The following is a 19,435-nucleotide window of genomic DNA, read 5'->3' as shown; positions in this document are numbered from 1 at the left end:
GTTTGCATGGGTATTTTGACGTTCATGCAACATTTTCACCAGATTTTAACTTTTTTTCCTCACAATATTATGAGTTTATTAACTCACAACTTCACAACAATTTTTCAAAAGTCTTTTCAGTGTGGCCCCAAAACTACACTTTGATTTCATCAATATTGATAATTTAAAAGTGTCGGCACAGTGCCTGCACAATCAGCCGATTGAGGTGTAAAAAGCTCCGTTTGTGTGGACATCTGTGTGGAGTTCTCCCCGTGGGTGGGGGTATTCTCCGAGTACTCCGGCTTCCACCCACATTCTAAAAACATGCGTGTTAGGCTAATTGCTAATAATTAGGCTAAATCAGCCACAATCACCCCTCAATGACAAATGGTGACGCAGATTTCAGAAATCTTTGAAGTCAAACTTCTACTGTTTACAACACAGCATGAGCTGTGGCCGTGAGACATTGTCTCTCTCGTCATGGCACCTTTTCTCTAGCAGATATTTGCAGCTGTGCGTTGGACAGAAGGCATATTTTTCCACTCATTCCACATATATTCCACTCAAGCTTAACAAAGCCGCCCATAAATATAGGATGCATATCTTATTTTTAACCACCACCATCTGTTTAAAATACAGCGTTTGGCAACCCACACAGGTATTATTATCATATCACCATAGTTGCACATAACCTAGTACCTAAGTACCTTTTATAGTACGTCTTTTTCACTTGCGGGTTACTGCTGAAATGCTCATATGTTCAACGACGACTAGTAGAATGGAGCTACTCTCTGATTACTATCGGTTTGTTCATTTGAAGGTGAAGAGATTCAGCTCACAAACTCAAGCTGCGATGCTTTTATTCTGCTTTTCTTTCTTAACCTCCAACAAGGTTAATTCAAGTGGAATTCTCAGGAGTGTAGTTCAAATAGAATGTCTTCAATTAGCAAATAACTCTAATTGCTCAATATTTTTTTCTGCCATCCTTCTCATTTGCCTCAACTACAGTTGAGCTCCAAATTTGAAGCTAATCTCTTGTTTTCTCGGAGTTCTTGGCAGCGTGAGATGCAGGATTTGTAGGCTTGTGGTGTTTATTTACACACATGATGTTGACAGCACAAGCACGTTACTCAACTCCAGTTCCTTATTTTCTGAACTATAATGTGCGCTGGACTATAAATTGCATTTAAGAGTGTTTATCGTCCTGCTATCATTAGCGCAAGGCTTTTTTTTTGTTGGTTTTTTTTAGGTTGTTTTTTTTTTAGGAGTGTCATGGCGTTGCTTCCTAACAACATTAAATTTTCAAGAGACGAAGACGAAGCCAGAAGGAGGGTGCAATGTTTCCACTAACAAGGAGACAAACAAAAGCTACAGAAGCTTCAATAAGTCATTTTTTTTTACATAAGCGGATACAATAAAACCTAATCTGTAAAAGTGGATGCATCCTGACGTGTTGACATGTTTTAGACATATTTTAAAATTAAAATAAACAGAAAATAATATGTGTGTATTAATTAGTCAGTGGGGCTGCACGGCGGACAAGTGGTTAGCGTGCAGATATCGCAGCTAGGAGACCCGAGTTCAATCCCACCCTCGGCCATCTGTGTGGAGTTTGCATGTTCTCCCCGTGTATGCGTGGGTTTTCTCCCGGCATTCCGGTTTCCTCCCACATTCCAAAAACATTCATTCATTTTCTACCGCTTTTTCCTCACGAGGGTCGCGAGGGTGCTGGAGCCTATCCCAGCTGTCCTTGGGTGAGAGGCGGGGTGGCCAGCCAATCACAGGGCACATATAGACAAACAACCATTCCATTCCAAAAACATGCTAGGTTAATTGGCCACTCCAAATTGTCCATAGGTATGAATGTGAGTGTGAATGGTTGTTTGTACCCCGTCTCTCGCCTGAAGTCTGCTGGGATAGGCTCCAGCATACCCCCTGCAACCCAAGTGAGGATAAGCGGCAAAGGAAACGGATGAATGAATAATTAGTCAGTGGCTGAGACGGGTCTCCAAGCTCCAGTTTAAAATACAGCGTTTGGCAATCCATGCATGTATGATATCACTACAGTTGCACATAACCTACAGACACGTAGTCTCCATGACAGAAGCATATTTAACGATAGTCTGCAACTAAATTTGCAATGATCTGCATTATTCAGTTTGTGTGCCTATCCGTGTGATAAACTGAATGTATTAATGTGGCCACTGGGTGTCGCCAAAATAGCCTCTCTTTAACATGTCAAATTCTGTCTATATTTTGATTATAGTACATCACAGGAAATGACATTGACAGGATACAGCTGATGATTTGAGAAAGCAAATTTACTGAAATGCTAATTCCTAGCGGTGGCCATGTTGCATTCTACGGGGTTGCTCTGTGACAAAAGTGTACACGTGTTTGCTTTCTTCTAAGTCGCACACCCCCAACACTGACACCAACAATGTGACGCGTGTAAGCAGTCTGTTGAAATGCATCAAACAATGCCACTTTACCACAGGCAATCGTTTTTGTTTCACTTGGCCATAATCTGATTATTCCCTCTACCATATTTGTACTGTTAGAGCTACTTCTTCATTCCATCCCCACTCTATTTTGCACTGAACATCTTACTGGATCTGAGAATTTGCCAGAAGCAATCATCTTGAATTATGTATGAAGCCTTTGTTGCATGCATGAATAGCATTTGCCCAGTTTAATGTGCAGCGCATCCCGTGATAATATTGGATTTATTTTTCAGCATCAGTCACCTAGTTTAATTTCACAACTCATCCACCCTTTTCAATTGAGTTTTCAACTTGTGATCTTTCACGGTCCAACATTACAAATGTAATCAAATTTAGCTCTCTGTGTGGATGTGTCAAACTTGCTGTTCGCTTTGTGTACCACACAATTTCACTGGGTGTTGTCAATCGGTTTGATTTTTATTTGATTATTTTTAGTTCTCTAATGCTCTGGCCGATTCAAACATGGTCTTCACTCTTTCTCTCCCACAGTGTGTGCATCTGTTTTTCCATCTCTGACATCCTTATGTTTTACTAACAGCTGCTATACTTTGCCTTTTCCTCCTCTAACGATGGTCCTGACAAAAGTTGCATTGGTGAAAGCTGATTTGCAAGGTCTGTTTAATACAGAGTCTGATATCCTACCCCCCCTGCTACACACCTTAAAAAGTCCCACACGGCCCGCCTGAAGTTAGACTACCACCATTTCCATTCACATTTGAATTTTCATATCTTGCATGCCTTTTTGATATGTCTCATAAAAATACACTTTTTTCTGCATGTGAAAGTTTAACACATAATGTACACATTCTCTTTTTCTATGTTTCATGACGCCTTATCACTGTTTCATTGATTAATTTGCTATATCATTCATATCATATCGTTATAAACTATTAACAATATTCATATTCCCAGAGGTCTATTAAGGCAAAAAAAACAAGGTTATATATTATGAGTGAAATAAGGTGAAATTGTTACATTGGGGGATTTTGACATTCACTCATTAAAGGGTTTCTCAGCTGCGTAGAGGGCGCCGGCATTCAAATGTGCTCCGGACATTACATCCTGCCCTCTGCCTGCTTTGAGTATGTGAAGTACGTCACACGTAACCCTAACCCTAAACCTTACCCTAACCCTAAACCTTACCCTAACCCTAAACCTTACCCTAACCCTAACCCTAACCCTAAACCTTACCCTAACCCTAAACCTTACCCTAACCCTAAACCTTACCCTAACCCTAACCATAAACCATACCCTAACCCTAAACCTTACCCTAACCCTAAACCTAAACCTTACCCTAACCCTAAACCTTACCCTAACCCTAAACCTTACCCTAACCCTAACCCTAAACCTTACCCTAACCCTAACCCTAAACCTTACCCTAACCCTAAACCTAACCCTAAACCTTACCCTAACCCTAAACCTTACCCTAACCCTAACCCTAAACCTTACCCTAGCCCTAAACCTTACCCTAACCCTAAACCTTACCCTAACCCTGAACCTAACCCTAAACCTTACCCTAACCCTAAACCTTACCCTAACCCTAACCCTAAACCTTACCCTAACCCTAAACCTTACCCTAACCCTAAACCTTACCCTAACCCTAACCCTAACCCTAACCTTACCCTAAACCTTACCCTAACCCTAACCCTAAACCTTACCCTAACCCTAACCCTAACCCTAAACCTTACCCTAACCCTAACCCTAACATGTGCACATGGATTTGTTTTTTGGTGGTCAGCTAATGATAGGTGTTTGGCAAAGTTTAGCTACTTTTAAAGTTTATCATTGAATGTTTAGCCTTTTGGAATAACTGTTCTTTGGAATAAACAACAGTTTATTCAGGCTGAAGGAAAAATATGCATTTATATTTTCATATTTAAATACCAAGACTTTTTTTTAACATTTTATGTACATAGTGGTGTAATCTGTCACACCATCACACCAGTGGTGAATCTGTCAATCGATTAAAATATTTAATCACCATGAATTCTGTTATCCATAGTTAACAAGTAATTACTCACAATTACTCTCAGGTGAAAGAACATTTTAAATGTATAATACATCTATCAATATAGGCTGTTTTTTTTGTTTATTAAACATTCTGTTTCTTTTTTGAGGTGCTGACTCGTGACATACTTCTTTATGTGTTTTAAAAAAAGGAAGGCATGAAGTGAAAAAATAGAATTTACAAAAGTAATAGATGGAGGGGTAGGATTCAATAAGTTTTGCTTCTTCCTACTCCTTTTGGACATGTGGAACTGGGAATTGATTATGGGACGCATTCCACTGGAACCTGATGCATGTTCAAATAAAATTAAAATTAAAGTCTTGTATCTTTGAGTTTTATCATTTAATTTGGGCACAAACGTCAGATTGTGATTGGACAAAAGTATTGGCCTACAAAACGTCAGGATATAAAGTCAGGGTGGTAAGAAGAATTGATATTGTGAATGACTTCCATGAGCTTGGAGTTCTCCATCTATACAACTCATTAAATAGATCATGAGATGTTAACTCTTCTTACCAAGGCACCTTGACTTCATGTACTGACGTGTTTGTAGCATGTTTGTTTTAAAAGGAAAATATTATTTGTACTGTACATTATTTTGGTATACGACCAGAATTTTATCCAAGCACAATCAGATTTTTTTGTCCCAATGAAACCATAAAACATAAAAAGTGAATAATTTGAGACTTTATTTTGCTATAATAAGCATAATCTCAAGGCTTTTACCTTTCATATAAGGTATTTATCCACCTCAAAGTGGAGTTATTTATTGCTCCTACGACCTGGATAAGCAAAAAGACTTATGTCAGGCACTGCAAGTGGAAGAACGTATTATTTTCTATTTTCAATTGATTTGATCACACCAACACTTCTCTTTCACAGTTTTTTTTTCTTCTCTGCGTCTGCATGCAAAATGTCAACAATATACAGTAAATGACAAAAGTGTGACTTCATCTCAGCTGAAATACATTTAAAGAATGTTTGGTCTGTCATGCAGTGACAGTTTGGACAAAACCAAAACGTGATCTAGGTGTCTATACTGCAAATGTGTTTATTATGTGTCACTTTTACAGGAGTCTTTATTTATTTGTGTGACATTTTCACTGTGGAGTGAAGTGAGACAAGCCCGTTGTGACTCGTATCACATCAGTGGGCTCACAGTGCGTTGTGCTTGTGTTCACGCTCAGGCCCCAGCACCACATGCCAGGAGGACTCCTGTGCCAACCAGGGCGTGTGTCTCCAACAGTGGGAGGGATTCAGCTGCGACTGCAGCATGACGACGTTCGGTGGACCGCTGTGTAATGACGGTAGGCTTTCACTACAAGTCTCAAGTAAGATTAGAAGAGAATAATGTCCAAGCCGCTGCGTCACGAGTCCATGAATGGAATGACATGATTCATAGTTCAGGCCATCTGTGGGCTCTTATATTGCTTCCAACAAGAGCTTCAGTTTGGAGATATGGGCCGCACTATTTTTTATCCCAGATTATTGTTTGCTGACTTCATGCTCTACTTGTGTCCTATCCAGACGTCTTGGGATTATAGACAAAAATGTTTGAGCCACATGGCAATTCACTCAAAGCTCTCCAATGACAATAACGGCTTGATAAACCTCATCAATACAACGTTAATTAGAAAGCACTTTAAATATAAGTACAGGGACATCATCTACATCAAGTATATTGCAGTATTGATATTGATTATTGATATTGTTTTTTATTCCAAAAACATGCTAGATTAATTGGCCACTCCTAATTGTCCATAGGTATGAATGTGAGTGTGAATGGTTGTTTGTCTATATGTGCCCTGTGATTGGCTGGCCACCAGTCCAGGGTGGACCCCGCCTCTCGCCTCAGGACAGCTGGGATAGGCTCCAGCACCCTTGCAACCCTCGTGAGCATATGCAGTAGAAAATAAATGAATGAATATTGATTATATATAATATCAGGGTCCATATGGTATATGTTTATTAATAATCTTAATATTAATTAATTGTTTGCTGTGTTCTGTGTTAATAACCCAAAGAAAGAGACACAGGTACATTCTATGTATCCAAGAAACAGCATCATTTCAACTTCATCTTCATTCATTTGGCCGTGATGGAAAAATGTAAAATATGATTGTATAATATATAATAATTACTTTTGCCAGAAATGACAGCAAACGGTCAGGCAAACACTGAAAGACTGAGATTGATCTGGAAGAGATCAGACGTTTAGACTGTCCCTTTGTTTAAAAAGAAGCACATGTTAAAACAACAGGATGTAGTTTAAAAGTTGTGTGATATTAATCTCAATTAAAGATCTCGTTTAGCGTGAAGGACTATGGACTCATTAATGTTGAAAGCATCAGGGTAATACCTTTTGCAAATGCATCTACTCTCTTATGCAAAACATGCACAGGAGGATTTTGTTGAGTGTTTATTTCCTTGTGAACTGCTCCACACAGTCGGGGGTGTTATGGGCTGAACAGCGTTAGGGATGAAAAACCAACCTGGTATTCTATAGATGACGGCAGTACTTCTACCAGCTTGATAACAGATTGTTTATAACGTTAAAATGACTGTTCTACTTAGGATCCGTGGTTATGGTTTGTGTTCTGGATCAATGAAGGCCAAAGTTTGTTTTGAACTCCTGGTGACCTTCCTTTCTGCAGAAAGTGAAGCAGTGAATTTGGTTTTCCAGTTCTACATATTCATTGCGAAGGCTCATTTACAGCAGTGGGAGCAGCCCAGCTCGTAGGACATGTAAGAATATATTACATTTGGGTCTGCTGAGCCTTGTTACCGTAGCTAGCCACATTGTTCCTGCGGACCTAATAAAAAGTAGTGCAGATCAATACCACGACCCGTGGGATGCAATATTCAGAACGACATAACCAAATGCTTTCCTAGAACTGTGACAAAGTGGAGTCGGTGCAATGAATAAAGATGCGAGCGTGCTTCAGTCTGTGAGGGTGAGGAATGAACCCGGGGTTTTATCTGTGCTGATGGATTGTCATGTGGATGGGAAAAGGGGGCCATGTGGAAAATGAGAGAAGCTGGGGAAAATATCGTTTTTATGCTTTTGTTAGCGAGAGCAGGCAATTTGGAACCCAGCAATAGGTTGAATGAAAGCAAGTTGCATGTGGAGTTGACTGAGTCATCCAAACTTTAGTGCCTTGCCTCCTGCCTCTGTATCATTATCGTGACACTGAATTGCTGTGTTGTACCAACAACAACACAATAAAGCCCAAAGCTTTGCCCAAGCTGTGTGGTTAATTATGCTGCTGTTGGCATTGCGCCAAGATGGCGGCATGCTTTTTACAGCAGCATATTCATTTACAGTCACGCTGTACTTGGACGTGTCCGGCTGATGGTTTGTTTGTGGTTTGAGTCCTGCAGCAGCATTAGAGCCATGTATTCATATTTTGTTCATTAGCTTGCATAAACATACTTTACACACTTTGCTAGTATCAGATATTGGATAGCATTGACTTATGTTAGAAATAAAAAAAAATGTATTTTTTGTGAAGCATGCACAGAGAAAAAAATATGCAAAAGAGAGGTCATCTTACATTTGAGATATATAATGTATATACAACACACAAGACCAGACGACACACAAGATTGAATTTGCAAGAACAAGTCAAGATGAGATTAATAAGATTAATTTGAAGAAAAGTATAATGGAAAAAATATGACTGGAGAAACATTCATTCATTCATTTTCTACCACTTTTCCTCACGAGGGTTGCAGGGGGTGCTGGAGCCTATCCCAGCTGTCTTTTGGGCGAGAGGCGGGGTCCACCCTGGACTGGTGGCCAGCCAATCCCAGGGCACATATAGACAAACAACCATTCACACTCACATTCATGACTGGAGAAACTAATGTTTTCATTTACCATGCAGGGGTTTTTTGAAGAAATTCTAGTTGTATTTAATATAGTTGTATATTATTGTTTACTTTTTCTGATACCAAAAAAAACCACTGTTAATATACAGTAATACTCTTTAAAGTGTCATACTTGGCGTTAGTGACAAGGCAAGGTTTCACAAATGCAACTAGCTTATTTGAAGTGAGTATTGATTAGAAGAGGTAAGTGGTGAGTCCCATACAAAAAAAAGGTTCAACCAAAGGCATAATATTTCCGTGCCTGCTTTGAGACTTGTTTGGGGTCGTCTGTCCATTGAGCTTTTGAAGTCTCAGTTCATAAGTGGCTGGTGTGTGGGAGATAGATGTCCAGTCCGGACCCCCTCAGGGAGTTTGCCCGCAGTGGTCAAGCATGTGAGGGTAATGTATAGAGACAAACACAATGGTGTTTGCTGTTGAGCTTAAGTGGGTCGAGAAGAGACTACTGAGTAGGGTCGGTCTGACTCCACGCAACTTTTACCTCGCTTGGTTGCTCATCTACCCTGTCCTGTAGTCCAAGCTATTAGTGCCATGTCAATATTGTAGCAACAATGAAGGTAGTGCAGTCTAGTCTCCATTGTCTGTGCCCAAGGGGCAAAGATGTGTCTTCATCAGCGCGTACTCACCAGTGGCTTTGCATCTTCAATAGCTTGTCTGGGCCCTGGCTTGTTTTCTTTAGCACATGCAAAAGTGGACTGCGTGTATCCTCAGCCATACTGACTTGCCAGAAAAGAACTTGAGCCAATAGGTCACGGTCATGTGCCTGATAATCACATCGAATATCAATACCAGTATAACAAATATATGACATATGTATTAATAACGTATTACCTGTGAATGTTCTCATTCATCCAGGTTGTATTCTCAGGGCATTTAATCGATAGCAATGAAACGTTGTCTTAGAAGAAGCTCTAGTGCTGTCCTATCTAGTCCTATCGAGTCTGATGAAGCCTACTTTGGATGACAGGTGAAACAACCTCAACAGTCCAGTTGTAATCAATTCAATAATAATCATTCATAATATGATAACAAATGCAAGTTTGTAAGTACACAAAACTTATATAACATCTTGTATTGATTGTTTATAATTTTGCTCTGCGTTTTTGTTTTCATCAGCAATTGAGCTACTTTGACCAAGCGATTTCTATCGTGGATCAATAAAGTCTGTCAAAGTCTAACACCATATCATTGTATTTTGACTATAACTTCAAATGAACAACAATAGAGCAAAACTATATGCAGTACTGTGTAAAAGTATTGGGTCCACATGATCATTGTTATCACCCCTTGACATTGCAGTCATCATGACATCGTAAAGCATTAAACAGTAAAACATACAGATAGGATTATTTTTTTGCAGAGGTTGTGCATAGTCTAAGGACGATTATATTGCTATATTATATTTATATAGCAATATAGCACATTCAATTGTGGTGAGGATCTGAATTGAATTACACAGTAGTATTATGTCACGTTGAAATCATTGTAACTGATCATGTTAATAAAATAAGAACTTACTTTGGAGAATCTATGAAATAATACTGTTTTGAACTTCAATATGTTCACTAGTGTTAAGGGTAAAGTAGGCCACTTGTGTTTCATTGTCTAGATCAGGGGTCGGCAACCTTTATTATGAAAAGAGCCATTTCACCCCCTTGCTCACTAAAGAAAAATAGCCTGGAGCCGCAAAACATAGTATGTTTAAAACAAAATTGTAGGGAATTTGGGGCTATCAAAGTAGTTCAGATAAGAAAAAAAACAAGTTGGAGTACTCTTGCTAGTATTATATTAAATATAAACTTACATAAATATATGTGTAAATTACTGTAAACTTACCTGATACCTGAAGTTCCAATGTCGCTGTTTTATATGATCTCTAATTTATTTTTTAGAATTGTCAAATAGCTTTGGGAATTGCATTCATGGACTCACACAAAGTTGGATTTTTTTAAACTCATTACAAAGACATGCTTTTTCCCCACTGTGGTGTTAAAAAATATTCAAGCATTGCAAAGGGAGCCACAACAAAGAGGCTGAAGAGCCACATGCGGCTCTGGAGCCGCGGGTTGCTGACCCCTGGTCTAGATAGACAACACCCACTTCCCCTTGCATGCAGGCAATATAGCGGTCAATGGAACACAGTGGAGGCATGCACGGACTAAACCACTTAGTTTGTTTCAAGGGCAAATAGGGCAGTAGCGCTGTCGCCGTGGGCGTTTCAGGCACTTGAATCTGCTGTCACAACAATGTCAAATGCATGTCGAAAAAGCTCAACATTTTAGATTTAGTTCAGCAAATATTTGGGTTTCAGTGTTTGTGTCCTGTTTTTAACAATACATTACATTACATACTCTTAATACATTGGGTACTTTAGCAAGTACAACCTCAAAAAGCATTGCATGACTTTTAGAGTGACTTTATCTCTAGTTTAGGATATACAGTAATCATTACAAATCAATATGATCAGTCTTGTGGAGGTTGGTGGTTGATAAAAGTCAGTTGTCTTTATTACAGCCGTGAAAGCCTAATGAGGCTTTAGTGTGTGTTAGTCGTACTTTCATTAACTCTTCCTCCATCACATCACAACTAAGTGGTCACCCTGCGGCCCAATTATTTTCAATGATTTCCCAATACCGATTGAGATCCCAGGTTCAAATGGGTTTCCGTGTCAGGGGGATGTGGGCAAAGGCTGCTGGCATCGAACACAGATAGTGCCTTCTTTCTGAATGAAGTTTTCACAACATTTTATACCCAGTTTTATAGCATTATTAACCTGTTTTAGCCAATGAAATACATAAAATATGGACACATACATGCGATTTTGAATGTTGATTGTTTTTTATGATGTTTCTTTCGCTGTCTCGTTGGTGTTTGCGTTGATAATCTATAATGTGGTGATGAACTCGGGATTGTGCACTGGTGACTTCTATCTGCATTAAGCATGCAGTTGTGTCTCCATAACCCAGCACTGATGAAGATATAGAGAATGTGCTTAACGACTCTGCTGGGTGTTGCACTGAACATTCACACATTTGGCAATTAAACATCTCAGTAAATATTAAATATTGCACTCTAGATCAGTGTGGGACAAAAAAACACACAGCTAGAATTACAAATGCAGTTACTTATGAACAGGTATGACATAACCCAAGGGGTAGTATTTAAATATATCATAGTACAGAGTATCGCAATGATATGGTTTTCTCCGATATAACACTGGTTAGCTAGCTTAGCATATATCACAGTGTTTTGGGATGTATCACAATATGTTAATTTGTCAATACTTTTAGGTTGTTTATATTGTTTATTTTTATTTTGTTTATTTTGTACTGTTTAACTGGTTCTGGTACCTTATTATTATTATTATTATTATTATTATTATTATTATTATTATACAGGAGCCAGGCAACAACATTTCGTTGACAATTTCACTGCTGTGATATTGTGCAATGACAATAAAGGAAGTCTATCTAGCTAGTCCATCCATCCATCCATCCATCCATGCATGCTGCTGTGCAATGCAAATTTCCCCACTGAGGGACGAATAAAAGCAATAAAATCTTATCTTATCTTATGACAATTTTAATACAGGAGGACTTATATAAAAAGCTACAAACCTTAAGCAATATAATGAAATACCCTCTCAAATTGTAAAGCCCATTTATTTATTGGTAACAAACTGGCTGGATGTAGTCACCCATGCAATTCCATCTGGATACGTAAGATATGTTTACTATATTGACACTTACTATGGTACCCATTATGGCATTGGATCATATCATCTCCTACTTCGGTACAAAAAAAAAAAAAAAAACTTAAACTGTATTATGGAAAGCAGGAAGTGAACAAATGTAACAGTTACTGATTGTAAAAGTACCAGATGGAAGGGTAGGATTTATTAAGCTTTGCTTCTTCCTACTCCTTTTGGACATGTGGAACTGGGAACTGATTATGGGATGCACTCAATTGGAATCTGATGCATGTTTAAATGAAATAAAACCATTACCATTACCATTACCATTACCATTTGTCACGGGGCTGTAAAATGTTCCATACATTAAAACCGTAAAACACAATGACTGAGCAATGACTGACAGTAAGGTGCACTGGATTATGGGTGCATCGTCAATGTTTGAGAAAATTAAAAATGTTTTGTGCAATTTGGTATTTGAACAGTATACTTTCTTAAAAATACTACTATATACAGTACATAAGCAAAATAATCCCCCAAAATATCCATCAATCCAATAAACTGAAAGCACCTACAAAGCCAATAACAGAAGACTTCCAGCGAATACCAAAGAATGAGCAGACTGTGGAAAGCATTCTTCCCTTCTTTCTCCATTATAAAAAAGTCAGTCAAAGTTGACATTCCAATGTCTCTTTGACCTGCAGCAGCCTCCTACGTTTTCCACCCATGAAGGACCGACTGTGGCACCGCTCACATTCCTCCCTATCAGGAGCAGGCAAGGATCTTCCACTATGCCTGACCAAAGTCATTCCCAGTTATAGGGCTGTGTTGATTTAGTGATTTGAGGACTCCTCCTCCTCTTCACCTAAGACTCGGTGCACGGGCAGCCGCCCTCGAGCAACCTGGCAGAACGTATCCTTGGATGGTTGGAGAAAAACCTTGTGAAATACTGAAAGAGCCTTTCAGGTAAACAGTAGTAAATCTGTCAATGTGTGGTACATGTAATGCTTAAGGGCTGCCCAATAAATTGTAGGAAGACATTATGACAATATCTACAGTTGCTCTTGGAATTCAAACATCACTGAAAATGATATTAGTTTGTAAAGTGTATATATTTGCAGTCACAGTGTCTTTGCTGTGGGATGTTTTTAATAGTCATTTAACCAATAGTCAACTAATCTTTTCCTACTATCAAAAAATAAAACTAAATATACTCACAACCAAAAATCCAATTACCGGTAATAAATGTTGATAACAATACAATTTGGAAAGCTGCACATCTTATGTGGCACAAACATCAATATAAAAACAAAAGTATGAAACCTGGGACTAATACAATCATGATTGCAGTATGTATTAGGTTAGATTAGATGAGGAAGATGCCGTACTCCCTCCTCGCATAACCAGCACTTATTTACAAATTTACAAAGCTTGGAAATACCTTCGCCCAAATATCCATAATCCATTCACATATGGCGGCGTTCCACATCACGGACATATGGTCCTGGCAGGCCTGTTGTTGTGTTAACCACATCACACGCACATCAATATCATTATCCGATATTATTGGACATCTCCAGCAAATGTACCCAATTTGGACCATGTGCATCAATCACACTCTGCAGTTTTATTTATCAGTCTAAAAGAAAACCTTCACTTTCCAAGGTTGTCGACTGTGGGTTTATTGAAACAAACTAACAAGTAGAGTGGCCTGCAGCAAAAATAAACACTCCCCTCATCGCCAGTGCCGACAACATTCTTGAAAAGCTCTTCTTTGCGTCACCTTATATACGTAGAGTGTGGTCACATACGTGGTAGCACCTCATCTGGGTTTCGCTCATTAGCAGAAGATCCTTCCCAACGTCGCTTGCCTTACAAAGTAACAGCAACACACTTTTTCCTGAAGTGTGACAACAACATCTTGTGCTTTTCCACATTTGATGTGAGTCATTTGAGCTGTGCACCGTCGTGGATAGTCTGCCACTACTTGGACAATGCGGTTCGTGTATGTGACAAGTGCTACAGTGGAATTGGAGTTGAAGAGCAGCAGTAACGCTGCTGTCTGATGAGCTATATGTCTGAAGGAGACTCTTATACAAGACGCTTTTGAATATCTCTTTTCACGGGCTGTGCTGCGGACCTCCAACTCAAAGAGCTCTTTATTTTCAATGATGTTTCAACCAAAGTCAAATTAATTTGACCATTTCACAAGGAATTTCATAATTTCATTTTAATTTTCATACATTAAAGAAGGGAAGGGTGAATTTTCTCTTTTTGTATTCCTTCCTCTTGCAAGTGTATCCATTGTTCCGTTTAATTGGAGCATGTCCGTCTAGTTCTTTAACAAAGAAACAGCGGCCTCCTAAAGGGAGAAGAGGCGCTCTGTCCTTGACCTGTTTAAGATTATGCACTCGGAGAAGAGAAGTGACGGACTTGCCTTTCAGTGGAGACGGACAGACTGAGACAGACAGACCACAGTGCCTTGGCAGCCCTCTGCATCTTGGGAACTGTCAGAGGAGATAGAGAGGAAGCCTCCAGAAAGCTGATGACCTATGACCCCTATCTCTCTCACTGACAGTCAGGATTTAGTTTATGCATTTGCAGACACATCTTCTCTGCACATACACACTGACACACACACATCAGTACATGAGGACGCACTGATGCAGACATCCAGACATAACCTTTATTTGCATTTATGAGTAAGGTTTTGTTTTTTTTTTTTACACGAGTCCCTCGTGTGTTTAAATAGATTTATGGAAATGTTTAACACTGTTGTTGGCATTGCATATGCATCACGGGAAGAAGTACTGGCTTGTCAAATTAGCCAGATTAATCCGTCACAACGACGGCACTCAAGTAAGCGACTGAAGCAACATTAGCCAATCGGAAATATTATTAACGCATTTAGTGGGAAATGATACAAACATCGTCAGTCATCAGGACGTTTTGGCCACGAAATCGAGTGCCCAAACAATGCACCGTATGCGTTATTTACTCACCGTTTGTGCATTTTTTTTACTGCTAAATAACACACCATGGGGCCAAACAAAGTTGCAAGTGCCTGCAAATAAATAAAGACTGTGAGAAACACTATTGGATTCAAATTTGCCAGGATGTACAAGATGTCCATATGATCAATTTTGTGTTCTACATGTAAAACTGGAGCGTATTTATTGGATTCACATTCATTTCTATGGGAAAAAAATGTTGTTATCAAACCTTTTGGAACAGATTGGATTGGATTAGATTAGATATACCTTTAGTCGTCCCTCAGTGGGGAAATGTACATTGCACAGCAGCAAAGAGGACATAACCCATTTAAATAGTGAAAAATAAACAATATAAAACAACCTAAAACGTATTAACAAATTAACAATTTTAGCCAGAAGTATATACAAGTACAGTTTACAAGATAATATGAAATATGAAATGTATTGAAAGCTGAGGTTCCACTGTATGTGGTCTAGATCTGGAGCAGCCTCTGTTGCAGGCTGCATTTTATTAAGTAATTTTATTAAGTATAATATGGGTTTTTTTTGTTCTGTAAACAAGGGAAAACAACAGTTTGACAAAGACCCTAATTATGCACTAAACAATAACCTCAATTAATTATTAATGAACCTCAATTATTAATCATTTTATTTCCACCAGGTGTCTATGCAATATACTGTGAATTTCTCTTGGAGATTAAAACAGTGTCTATCTGGACTGTCACTACCGTACTAGATACTATAGATATAGTAGCTATATAGATATAGCTACCTAGCTAAATATCATATGGGCCACTGTTAATTGTGGAATAAATAGAATGAATAGAAGTATTCAGAGTCTGACATACAAGTGTAGTGTTAACAATTATAGTTCTGCATTTCTAGTCATCCCAAGTCATTTGCGCCCCAAAAATGCAGGTTATTTGAATAGAATGGCTGTAATTCCTAAATGATAAAATGTAATATTGATTGTGCAACCTCTTACATTAAAGCTGTCAAGATTCCCTTCAGTCATACATTGTTTCATTTTAGATATATTATGGTGATATATCTGAGACAATATCATAAAAAATATGTCACTGTCCAAATACATCTCCATATAACTATGTAATCATTACATGAGTAGTATTTGACATAAATATACTTAATACTGACATTTGATTGAAATATATTCTGCAATGAAAATAAAGCCCTTTCATTGTGCTTTTGTGACGGTGAATCTTTGCTGTTTTTATTTCTGCTCGAGTGGTCTTATTTACTGCATGCATCAGGCGGAGTGTGCAACATACAATATGGACATCCATATAGTCCTGCTTGTCCAGCTTCCTCTCTGTTTGCTGAACATTGATGACAGATGTGGAAATTGCTTTCTTTCTTCCTTATTGATGTTGGTGTTCAGCTTGCAGTAACGTACGTTAGGACGTGAATTAGGACTGAACAAGATAAACACAGTGGCTGTATACATAACGGCTATACTGTACAGTTGGTGTGTTGGACAGTAATTATCTTTTCAAAATCCATACATTGAAAAGGTTTTTTGAAGAGATTCCCAAAAGGTGCTAAATCCACTTTGGGACATTTTGAGTAAAAGTTTTTTTTTTTTTTTTCAGGGTCACTTCAAGAACTCACATATTGAAGTACTATCACCATAAGTAAAATGGCAATTTAAAAAATCCTGCTATGTTAGTTAGTCTTGATTTTTTATTTGGCTGTTCACTTCGTGTGTATCTAAATGTGGTTTAAGTATTTTTTTGTAATTAAATTTTGAAGGATTATTTTGGATGAATAAGGTATCAAACCATTGTAGGTATCAATTGGCAACTCATTCAATAATTTACCAAAAATCATACTTCAATATTCAAGTTATATCACACAGAATCAGCATTTTCAAGCACATAAACGTGGCTAAATGAACTGAACTATAAGGCATTCAGAAAATGCATTCAAAGACGTGAATGATACGTAGTATTCTACACCAGTCACTGGGTGTCAGTAATGTTACTGTAATTTTCAGTGAGACACACAAGCAGCAGACTTGATCGCTAGAACACTGTAATGTGAGTATAAAGGTGACTATAGGGGTGCTATTTCATGTCTAGAGGGCTCTAATGTTAAAACCCATTTTTAGAAGGTTGCAAATGTGAAAAGTGTAAATTTGAGGGATAACTACCATGTCAGAATGGCCTTCCATGTTTTTATGTGTCTCAATATCGTACTTTATATTATGGCAAGTATGTGTGGTAGGAAATGAAATGGAATCTGCGCACCCTGTCACCCTTCCAGATGTTTGTAGCGCCACATATGTTACTGTTCCTTCCACAGATGTGGCACTGCGTCACCCAGCAGGTACACCTACTTCATGCGTGACTTGGCATTCATGCTTGAGCTGCCCCGAGTCAGCGCTGGGATATCCTAAATGAAGCTACACCTGCCTAAAGAACGCTGTTCGCTATTTAGGCTTCATTAGCTCATATTTCACCCTTGATTGCTATGGTAAACAAGAGGAGAGTGGCTGTTTGTCAACATTCATGGTTTTATGGACATGTCCTTGTGTAACAGTTGTGACGTCTATGTTGTGAAATTCAACTGATTTAATGAATGAGTCTCTCGGGTTGGGGTATTCAACTAATATTCAACTAATATTCAAATAGTTCCAATTACAGAAAGGTCTACAAGACCTCCCCCAAACACACAACTCTTGAAAAAACAGAATTGTATTTCGAAAGAAAGTAGACATCCAGTTTTCAGATGAAAAGGCAGACATTTATTGACCAATGAGATGATGTTTTATTTTTCACAGCGTTGCAAACCTGAGGCTGAGGGAACGAGTTAGCAGCTGTTGGGCCGTGCTTGAATGGGTCAGGATGGCCGGGTTGTTCGTATTGAGCTCCGATACGCTGAGTGTAGACTTGGTTGGTATGTTTGGGGAAAAACGTTTTGTCTCGTAGTAGCATCGCACATTGACACTTCTAATGAGGGCCTTGGTCTGAGAATATGAGTCAAACTGGTTTTGTGCTTCCAAAGAGAAGAATGAACATAAATGAGTCTGTCCATTCCAGTTGAAAGCTCGATTTTCACTGTCCACTTTCTAATTTATTTGGACCACATTGCTAATCGAGAAGTCAATAATGATCAAATTGTATTGAAAAAAAAAAGCAATATAGTTGGTTTCAGCCGTGGACTCCAAAAAAACAACAAGGAAGTTTGACGAGCCCAGAATGAAGAACACAGCAGCACCCTAGAAAGTGAAAGCGACAGTTGAACTTCTGTAGCGTGAGACAGAACAATGCACCTGTGGTGTTTGTGTGTTTTCCTCGTGTCCCAGTAGGTTTCCATGAGTCATTTCCGAGTGTTGCACAACTCCGGCTGTGCGATGCGAGTGTGTGTGTCAAGGAGGCCTCCTATGAAAAGCTAGTAGACTGAAAATCCACTGAGCTAATAGACTGGACCCAAAGCTGTTGTAATTCTAACGTCTAACAAGTCTGTCAAAACAAAATACTTCATTTCTTGACTGTAGGTCCATATACTCCATAGGACTCCAGTCCACATACAGTAGGTCGGGGTCAGTATCTATACTCCTGCTCTAGGAGCTAAGTACTCCTTATTCATAGTATTCCCAATGCATCAGCATGGTGAATCATTGTTGCATTGCTTTAAGAAATGGACACTCGTGTTCCTATAGGACGTCGTATGTACAATGAAATTGTTTTCCTATATCTTTCATCAGACAAAAACTAATTTCAAAGACTACAAACAGAGGAAACTACCAGCGCTTTTGTGAAAATGACGTGGATGATGTGGAGCATATATTCTAAATATTTATTAATTGGCACGCTCCATTAAGACAATTAAGCCAACAAATAGAAGTCAACTGTGGATGAGAAAGGGACTACAATATGCTTTATACGATGGAAAATACATTATATAAGAGATTTATAGGACAGACAACTAAAGAATCGGAAAATAAGTATAATACGTATAAAAACAAGTTAGCAAATATTATAGTACACTATTAAATAATACAAATAACGGAAAAATATGGGCCATCCTAAAGACTATCATCAGTAATGAATCCCAGAAATCAGATTATCCTCAATATTCTATACATGACAATGCTAAAAAGAAAAAAAAGATCCAAAATTACTTGTCAGCGGGAGAAAGGAATGAGAGCATAGACTAGCATATTCCAACTGCATGTTCCTCACTGGCGTGACAAATTGATCAATTATATTGTCAATAAAAGTACAGCATAAACACCAACTGATTGTAATGGGATGGAAATGAAAGCGATAAAGAAGGTCATGAACATGAACCGCCGACATACATCAGTAATTTATCATTTCAGACCGATACATTTCCAAACAAAATGAAA

At 38.5% G+C, this 19,435-nt stretch overlaps 1 protein-coding gene across 14 annotated transcripts in view; it reads left to right on the top strand.

The window, feature by feature from the left end:
• The window catches only part of LOC131107920 (neurexin-1a-like), a 282,890-nt gene that overhangs the window by 149,610 nt on the left and 113,845 nt on the right, over nucleotides 1-19,435 (top strand). For all 14 annotated transcript variants that reach the window (XM_058058402.1, XM_058058406.1, XM_058058399.1 and 11 more), the window contains one exon: nucleotides 5,679-5,798. In XM_058058402.1, coding sequence (XP_057914385.1) covers nucleotides 5,679-5,798 — 120 coding nt within the window. The remainder of the gene's footprint in view (nucleotides 1-5,678; nucleotides 5,799-19,435) is intronic.

The sequence above is a fragment of the Doryrhamphus excisus genome, chromosome 20 (genome assembly GCF_030265055.1).
Source record: "Doryrhamphus excisus isolate RoL2022-K1 chromosome 20, RoL_Dexc_1.0, whole genome shotgun sequence".
NCBI classification, from domain to species: Eukaryota; Metazoa; Chordata; class Actinopteri; order Syngnathiformes; family Syngnathidae; genus Doryrhamphus; species Doryrhamphus excisus.
This window is presented reverse-complemented; position numbering and strand designations above follow the sequence as displayed.